This window comes from Mustela nivalis (genome assembly GCF_964662115.1).
Source record: "Mustela nivalis genome assembly, chromosome: 10".
NCBI classification, from domain to species: Eukaryota; Metazoa; Chordata; class Mammalia; order Carnivora; family Mustelidae; genus Mustela; species Mustela nivalis.
Genome location: NC_139029.1, coordinates 49,124,978 through 49,134,686, shown reverse-complemented (window position 1 = coordinate 49,134,686; position 9,709 = coordinate 49,124,978). Strand labels below are relative to the sequence as shown.

At 36.2% G+C, this 9,709-nt stretch overlaps 1 protein-coding gene across 15 annotated transcripts in view; it reads left to right on the top strand.

The window, feature by feature from the left end:
- DOCK7 (dedicator of cytokinesis 7) overlaps positions 1-9,709 on the top strand; it is a 217,203-nt gene that overhangs the window by 34,503 nt on the left and 172,991 nt on the right. For all 15 annotated transcript variants that reach the window (XR_014299821.1, XM_082687791.1, XM_082687787.1 and 12 more), the window contains exons 3-7: positions 3,286-3,461; positions 3,658-3,726; positions 7,448-7,577; positions 7,685-7,897; positions 8,248-8,333. Coding sequence is in view for 14 of the 15 variants with exons in the window: in XM_082687791.1 (XP_082543917.1) it covers positions 3,286-3,461; positions 3,658-3,726; positions 7,448-7,577; positions 7,685-7,897; positions 8,248-8,333 (674 nt within the window). In the remaining variant the exon portion in view is untranslated. The remainder of the gene's footprint in view (positions 1-3,285; positions 3,462-3,657; positions 3,727-7,447; positions 7,578-7,684; positions 7,898-8,247; positions 8,334-9,709) is intronic.

Sequence of the window (9,709 nt, the reverse complement as noted above, 5' to 3'; positions counted from 1 at the left end):
GACACTGTGGAGGTGGGAGGCTCATAGCTCCTAGTAGATATGAAAATCCTCGTTCCCTACTCTGACTTCTTTGAATCCATGCTTGGTGGGGAGCGTTGGATGCCTTGTTACAACTTTGAGAGGGTGAAGTCTAGCTTTCCATTTGGCCTTGCTTGTGTAGGTATTGGTGGGCCCACAGTTTTTCATACAGTGTTTGGCTGAAGTAGAGTGGTTGTTGTCTAAAACTTTTCTGTTTTGCTGGGGTGCCTGAGTGGCTTGGTTGGTTACACATCTGCCTTCAGCTTGGGTCGTGGACCTGGGGTCCTGGGATCGAGCCCCGTATTGGGGTCCTCATTCAGTGAGGAGCCTGCTTCTCTCTCTCCCTCTCTGCCTGCTAGTGCTTTTGTGAGCCTGTGCGCTCTCACTCTCTGTCAAATAAATAATCTTTAGAAAGAAAGAAAGAAATGAGGGAAGAAAGAGAACTCTTCTATTTCACAGTGCTGCCCCTCTCTTAGTCCTTTGGCTGGGGGGAATAGGATTTTATTGGGGTTCCCCTCCCCCAACTCACCCCATGCCATGTGTCTTGGTGTTTCTGGTTTGTGAGCTTTTCCAGCTCCAAACGTGGAATATATAAGGCAAAAAGAAATTTGAGCTAATCCACAGTTACACCATTTCTTGAGTCCCGAGGTCCCTGCTGATTTACCTTTTTCTCTACCTTTTAGAGTCTTCCGATGTTTATTTTATATAGACTGTCTGGGATTTATAGTTGTAATTAGTGGGGAGAATAGGGAAAAATATGTGTATATACTAGTGACTTTAAACATTGAACACTTTTTTGAGTGCTGACTGGCCATTCCTGTGTCTTCCTTTGTGAATGCCTTGTCAACTTTACCCCTGATTTGTGAGGGTGGTTTGTCTTGTTACTATTGAGATATAAGAATTCTTTATATATTGTAGACACCAGTCCCTTGTTAAATATGCTTTGTGAATATTTCTTCTTACTGTGACTTGCCTATCCATTTTAACTATCTTTTGATATGTCAGATTTTTCTCTTATAAATTCTGTGTCATGTCTAAGAAACCTTTGCCTGCTCCCAAATCATGAAGATGTTTTCCTATTTTTCATCTAGCAGTTTTATGGTTTTAGTATATTTATATTTATGTCCATGATCATCTCAATTTAAATTATGTTGTGATGGAAGGATTGAGATTCATTCCCCCCCAGTATAGATACCAAGCTTTTTCAATTGTGGTTGAAGAATATTCTATTTCCCTATTGAATTGCTTCTTTCACTGTATTAAGAACTGGGGTAGGGGGTATCTGGGTGGCTCAGTGGGTTAAGCCTCTGCCTTCAGCTCAGGTCATGATCTCAGGGTCCTGGGATCGAGCCCCGCATCGGGCTCTCTGCTTGGCGGGGAGCCTGCTTCCCCCTTTCTCTCTCTGCCTGACTCTCTGCTTACTTGTGATCTCTCTTTCTCTCTCTGTCAAATAAATAAATAAAAGCTTAAAAAAAAAAAGGAACAGGGATAGTATATGGTGTATAAACTATACATCATGATAGTATATGATGTACTTAAGAGAATAGGTAAGGTGGAATGCTTATGAATGAAAAACCATGAATTATAGATCCTGATGACCCCTTTTTAAATTTTGCACTGTCATTAGTGGCTATTTTATTTTCAGGAGTTGAGTTCGTTTTATTATTTATTTATTTATATTTTATTTATTTATTTTTTAAAGATTTTATTTATTTTTTGACAGAGATCACAAGTAGGCAGAGAGGCAGGCAGAGAGAGAGAGAAGCAGGCTCTCCCCACTGAGCAAAGAGCCTGATGTGGGGCTTGATCCCAGGACGTCCCAGGACGCTGGGATCATGACCTGAGCCGAAGACAGTGGCTTAACCCACTGAGCCACCCAGGCGCCTGTTTGAGTTCTTTGAGCACAAATGCCCTTCTTCATAGAACGGATATACTAACTTTCTCTAGCTTACAGGGTTTGGGAGAAGTTTGAATGAGAAAGCATATAATGATAATAACGACTCTCATTTGAGTGTTCATGATTTGCTAGTCACTTTTTACTTTATTTAACTATCTTTAAAATGTTGCTTTACCTGTTGGGGGTTGTTCAATCCAAAGCATTGTAGATTACAGCACCTTCTATTTTGTAACACATACCTGTGAGTCTCAGTGTTTTTACCTAGTTGAGCATCTTGAAAAATTACATGTTCTTATTTTATTTTCATTGGTCCACAACTGCACATTTGTTATATAATTCTTCACAGTTTTGCTTAATATTTTTTCTCATGTTAGATAAGATGTAGGGTGTCTTACTAAAATGTATAATTTCAACTTGGCTAAGGAATTGTGTGAATATTCTGTTATTGCTAATAGATACTTTTAACAGATTCTGTGTATTACTTTCCTGTGGCTGCTGGAACAAATTACCACAAACTGTGTGGCTTAACACAACAGGAATTTATTCTCTCACAGTGCTGGAGTTCAGAATTTAATATCAGTGGGCAGAAGTCAAGGTTTTCGTGAGGTTACACTCCCTTCAGAATCAGTTCCTTGCCTTGTCCAGATCTGGTGGCTGCTTGAGGCCATATCAGTTGTGTCTTTAATGCCAGAATCTTCAAATTTCTCTTTGCTGTGTCTTGATGTGGCTTTCTCCTCTGTGTGCACCAAATTCCCTATGTCTCCATATGAGGGTATATATGATTGTACTTAGGATTTACATAATCCAGGATAATGTCCCCATTTTAGGATCCTTAATCATATCTTCAAATACCCTTTTATTTGTATTTATTTATTTATTTTGCCATATAAGGTCCATGGGTTGGGATGTGGAGATCTTTGGAGGGCCCAGCCTGTTACAGACTGGTTATATGTTTTACTAGAATAATCAACAATAACATCAAATAAAAGTAAAAGTGCTGCTTATAAGCTTAGCATTGACAATTCCAAGGATATAAAAAAGAAAAAAAGAATCCTTCTAGTGAGCATTTCGTCATCGTCAAGTATTCTAAAACTGTTAATTATTATTACTGACCTTATGTGAGGGGAATGGGCAAAGTCTAAGTGAGAAGATTGGTATATTGACCCAAAAGTATAAACAAGTATAAGAAGGCCAACACCCTGTGGTTTCTTTAGTGCATCTGGCTGAATCTCTGCTGACATTTTAGAAATAACTAGGTTAAAAGCATGTATTTTTTTAAAACAGTGAATTTCCTTTGGTTAAAGTTTTAAAATTTTTATATCCACCTCTCCCTTTCTACCCACCTCTCACACCCACCCTTCTTTATAAAGGTGCCCCTTACTGAAGCGGTGGACCCCGTGGATTTGGAAGAATACCTCATTACTCATCCTTTAGCTGTGGATTCTGGACCTTTAAGGGATTTGATTGAGTTCCCTCCAGATGATATCGAAGTTGTTTATAGTCCTAGGGACTGCAGAACCCTTGTGTCAGCTGTACCTGAAGAAAGGTAAGGTGACGTTTACCTATTTTTGGTTTGAGTGTAACTATGGAAAGGCTACCTCCCTTGATTCTATTTAGATCCTGTTTCTTGTGGTAGTGTTGTTTGTTGTTGCCTAGTATATGCTAAGAACTGAAGCAACCAAATTTACAAACATCGGTGCTTTCCTTACTAAATTACAAATCTGTTTTCCTTTTTAAAATAGTGAAATGGATCCACATGTTCGAGATTGTATAAGAAGTTATACAGAAGACTGGGCAATTGTAATCAGAAAGTAAGTCATATGTTTATTATAACTTTAATAAATGCTGAGTAAGATCTGTAAGTGGATTTTTGTAGATTAATAATAATTATGAGACCTGAACATTCATTTAAAAAACAGCTGAAGAAACAGAAGAAGGACCTTTTGTATGTAAATATTTTCTCCTTAGGAGTTCTGCAGTTACTATAGCCTATATCACTTAATTTTCCTTATAAAATAATAGTTTTATCAGTAGTATTTCTATATTATTATAAGTCATTAATATCTAATAATATATAACTATAATAATTTATGGTCTAACTTTTGGGAATCATGGGTAGGTATTGATGAATAATTTGCATTTCTCAAAAAGAATCCAGTTTTATTAAAACTTAAGTGGCTAAATTAATTTGAATAGCCAGCTTTCCAGATCAAGCTGTTTGAAAGGTCTCCACCCTTTACTAACTAACTAAGTATTTATAGGTCATTGACCAGTATATTGAATCAGGTAAATATTTTTAAAAAGTAATGTTTTGTTCTACCACAAAATTTATTGTTCTAATGAATGTATTTGAGATATCAAGTCAGGTTAAGAAAAAAAAATACGTTTCCTTTGCTAATTTAATTTGCATAATGAAGAGTCTTCATACTGAAAATTCTTAGCCTTATTTTTCTAGAAGAAAAATAAATTACTGAAGTAGTGGAGAATTCTGTTATGACATGGTTTTCAGAAATGAAGTTACCTGTGCTAAATTGTACTAGAAACAGTCTTGTATCCTTTGCTTATTGTTTTGCCCTTATGGCTGCTGTCTTATTTCAGTGGGTTTAATATTGTGCTAAGCATCGCTTGGGGATACTGCTGACATGCTTTTTAGTTTTAGTGTGACCTAATAAAAGCACAGTCTGCTACCTTTTATAAAGAAGAGCTGTTTTTATGAACTTACCATTTTGATAAGTATTTCAATAGGTAGATTTTAGACATTACTGAAGAAAACTGTTCCTGTGTCAGATAACTCAGGTTTTTACCTCTGTACACGTATGTTGGAGACTTCTAATTAGAAATCTTAATATAAGGAGATTAGTTGCAAAACAATCTCAGAATCATGGAGTCTGCTACTTAATTCCATGGGGTTACTGACCTTGGTTTAGGCAAGAGGGTAAGGTAGTTAACATTTTTGGGAACTTACTGTGTATCAAGCATTTACTGGGCCCTTGACAGTCAGTCTCAGTTAAGGTTCCAACAGATGAGCTCAGGCTCAGAGTAGTTAAGTAATGACTTTGAGGTCTCCCAGCCAGAAAGTGGGATAGTCTGGATTAGAACCTAGGGACATCAGGTTCTAATGCTTCAGTTTTTCCTGTAACATCAGATATTATTTTATTTATTATCTGCAGTAGTAAATGGCAAAAGGCACACTTCTGTTGGGCTACAGGTTTTAAAGTATCCCTGAAGGATGGAAGATAGGGTGCGATTGGAACATAAGAGAAAATCATAGTTCAGAATAATCTAAGGAGAAGATATCTATAAAATCCTCGGTAGGGTTGTAAGCTCAGAAGTAGTGAATTCAGGCAGGGGAAGGGGTCTTGGGGTAACTGTTGGACATTTGGTTACTTTGACCCCTGTACCATGTGTGTACAGGAATGCCTGCAGAGATATCTATGCCTTTTTTTTAGAGCAATGATTCTGGGGGCTTGAGCTGATAATATAGTGCTCAGGGTGGGCATGCCTTGGAAGAAGAGGCCCCTTAGACCCAGAAGAGTGGATACTGGCAGATTCTGCCTGACAGCATGATTGCCTCTTCTTCACAACCGCTGGATATGGGCTGAGCAGAATAGATAGTGTTTTTAGGCGGATATGGAGTTATGGATTTAAAAATGAGCACAGAACCCAGAATTGCCCACAATTTAATGAAAACCAGCATGCTTCAAAGAGAATTATCAATCTCCAAGTAACAGAACAAGTTAAAATTGGCAGTAGTTAATAGAACACAGATCAAAACCTGTAAGTGTAATTAATATCCTCAAGGAGATATGAAAGGATGTGGTAGACATATGAAAATCAACTAGTTATTTTAGAAATTAATATTTTTTTCAGTGAAAAAATATTAAAAATTCAGCAGATGGGTTTAATGGTGGAGTGGTCATGACTGAGGAGTGGAATAGTGTTCCATAAGACGAAACCACACCATTCGTCTATAATTCAGCACAGAAGGATATAGGGACAGAAAGTACTTCATTTATTTATTCATTCAGCAAGTACTTGCTGAGAGTCTGGAAGGTGCCAGGCACTATGCTAAGCAGTGATGATGCAGCAGTCAACAGATCTGTGCCCTCGAGGAGCTTACTTTCTAGTTGGGGATGAGGGCCATGGATAATAAACCAACACAGATAAATACTAGTAGGTGTGGTGGAGGTGACTCTTATGGAGAAAAAAAAGTAGGGTGAGGAGGATAGGAAGATCCAAGAAGAGCGGTTCAATTTCCTGCTTTGTAAACTAATCAGAAGAGACCTGAAGGAAGTAAGGGAGTGAGCCCTCTGGATATCTGGGAGAAGATAGTATTAGGCAGAGGGAAGAATAGCACATGCAAAGGCTCCATACTAGAAGTGTGCAAGGAAAGAGGTCAGTGTGGCTGGAATAGAATAAATGAGGGACAGAATGCTGAGAGACGAGGTCCTAGCAATGGTGGTGATGGTGTGCGGGGTTGGATGGGTAATCATAGAAAGTCTTACAGCAATCAGCTAGAGGTCAGAGTGATAATTTAGAAAGAATACTGATCATGAATCATGTCATTCTTCTCATCTCTTGTGAATTATTCTGTCAATATTTTAGGACATAAAGGAGGTAGAATTGAACACACTTCTAGTTTATAGGAGCGGCTTAGCATGCAATTTTACAAATTAAGGAACTTAAAACATTTTATGAAGGATAAAACCTTTCATGTTATTATATTGAATATCTTTATTTTAGTTCTTTCAGAGAAGAATGCTTTCTTTTATTTTGTGATTACACTGGGATAATGAACATCATGTAGCTGGCTATTTTATTATCTTTGGCAACAAGACACAATATGAATCATTCGTATCAAGTGTGATTCTTTACTATTTCATAAATTCACTGGTGGCAGGAACCATATCATCCTCTGTAATCATAATTGTTTTTGCTCCAATTAAAATTTTCCCCAGGTGGGCTATATTCTATAAACAGGGACGCCTGGGTGGCTCAGTGGGTTAAAGCCTCTGCCTTCAGCTCCGGTCATGATCTCAGGGTCCTGGGATTGAGTCCCGCATCGGGCTCTCTGCTCATCGGGGAGCCTGCTTCCCGCTCTCTCTCTGCCTGCCTCTCTGCCTACTTGTGATCTCTGTCTGTCAAATAAATAAATAAAATCTTTTAAAAAAATAAAATTTACACTGTTTCATTCTATTCTTTAACCTGGCTTCCCATCCTTTGTTTTAACTGAAAAAAAAAAAAATCTGGATTGAAAGTACAACTGAAGTTAGATATACATGGTTGTTGTAGAAAGAAGGAGAATATGACTTAATGTCTGGAATTTCCTAATCTCCTCTCTAGTTGGAGTAAAGGAACTTTGAATGGAAGTCTCTTAAACTTCTGGTTCAGTGTTGAACACAATCAAAACTGCTGGAATATATCCTTATTAATGTAAAGAAATAATACAGAGAACAGTTGGCTTGTTACATAATGATGAAATGAAAAGTTTCCCAAAAACTGACATTTACTTAACTATTTTATTTTTAATAGGTATCATAAATTGGGAACAGGATTTAATCCTAATACGTTAGATAAACAGAAAGAAAGGCAAAAAGGTTTGCCAAAACAGGTCTTTGAATCTGATGAAGCTCCAGATGGCAACAGCTACCAGGATGAGCAAGTAATGTCTCTATTTTTAAATGACTAAAAGAAATAATTTTAAAGTAATTTATTTTTTAATTTCTTTATTCATATATTTATATTTATATTTAATGTTTTGCATGACAGGATGATCTTAAAAGACGTTCGATGTCAATAGATGATACTCCAAGGGGTAGCTGGGCCTGCAGTATTTTTGACTTGAAAAATTCGCTTCCTGATGCTTTGCTTCCCAATTTACTTGATCGAACTCCCAATGAAGAAATAGACCGTCAGAATGATGACCAAAGGAAATCGAACCGCCACAAGGAACTCTTTGCTCTGCACCCGTCACCAGATGAGGTATAGATATTTGGATATGAAGAAGCAGATGATTATTAAGATAGGTATTTTGGGAGTACTGCATACAGTAATATAATAATGTAGGGAATAAAACTTAATAGAAACATAGGTATAATTTTAGTGAAATATACTTTTTATTTTAGTGAATATATTTAATGTAATCTAATGTAACTTCTGTGAATTGAGCACATGTAGATTCTAGTGACTTATTTGAGGGTAAATTGATCCTTGTTTTCTGTACTCAGTTGTGAAGACTCAGAGTATTAGATTAATAAAATAGGTTCTTAAAAAATTATCAGGAGTTGAAATGTGTAAGAATGTTCATTTCAGTGTTGTTTGTCAATTTGTAGGAAGAGCCAATAGAACGACTTAGTGTTCCTGATGTGCCCAAAGAGCACTTTGGTCAAAGACTTCTTGTAAAATGTTTATCACTCAAGTGAGTATTCATTTTGTTTACTCTATAACTTTTATTTTTCAAACAATATTTTGAGTGTTAGTATAACAAAATCACAATAGACTTTATGCTTTTATTTGTGTCCATTTGAGAAGTATTGTTCTATACATAATTTTAAAGACTACTAAGCATTAAAACTGATGTATGAAGCTGAGCTTAAGAGCATTTTTGGCTCGCAGGTGGAGATGACTCTTTGTCACAGCTATATATAATTAGTCTTAAAACTTGAAAAGCATTTCCTATATATCTTGTGTTTGCCAGATGCTCTACTTGGCTTGGGGACTATAAAGGCAAAGTAGCTTTTCTCTTGATTATACATTTGTTACATAGTAGGCTTTGTGTGTTTTTTTTTTTTTTAAGATTTTGAAGTACATATTTAAAAAAATTTTTTTTAAATTAACATATAATGTATTAGTAGCCCTAGGGATACAGGTCTGTGAATCGCCAGGTTTACACACTTCACAGCACTTACCATAGCACATACCTTCCCCAATGTCCATAACCCAACCACTCTCTTCCTACCCTCTCCCCCCGGTAGCCCTCAGTTTGTTTTGTGAGATTAAGAGTCTCTTATTGTTTGTCTCCCTCCTGATTCCATCTTGTTTCATTTATTCTTTTCCTACCCCCCTGAAGTACATATTTTTTTATGTAAAAAAGTTAAGTGACTTCTGATCTAACATCATCAAAATGATTTATCTTGAATTTATATTGTTTCACAAAGTGCTTTCTCTTATTTTAATTTCTCCTTATTTTAATTCATCCTGTCTTCAGTGTAATTGTATAAGGTAGATATTTTATTCATTTTACAAATGAGGAAACCAGGATTTTAAAATATTAACAGAGGTTAACAGGCATGCTCATTGTTTTGCACCCACTAACAGAAAAGCAACTCTATGTTCTTTTCTTTATATCATGTTAATATTATAGTTAGTTGGTAGTTCTGACTTAAGAAAAAGGAAGTTTCAATTCATAGACTTTCTAAAAGCAGCAATTCATAGGGATAGACCACTTCTACTTCTGGATAACTTGGAGAGTTTTCTTCCTTTGAAAGTCAGGGCATTATATATTTAGTTAGATTTATCTAGACACTTGTTAGTGTTTTAGTGTATTGAGTCTTGAATATGAGGACAGCTAATATCAGTTCTTATGATCTTTTTTTTTTAAGCAGCTTTATTATGATATAATTTACATATAAAATTTTCCCTTTTAAAAGTCAGTGGTTTACTTATTTGTCTTTGAAATTTTAATTCTAGTATAGTTAACAAATGGCATTATTACTGTTTTGGGGTATACAATATAGTGATTCAGTAATTGTGTGTATTACTCAGTGCTTATCATGGTTAAGTGTACTTGTAATC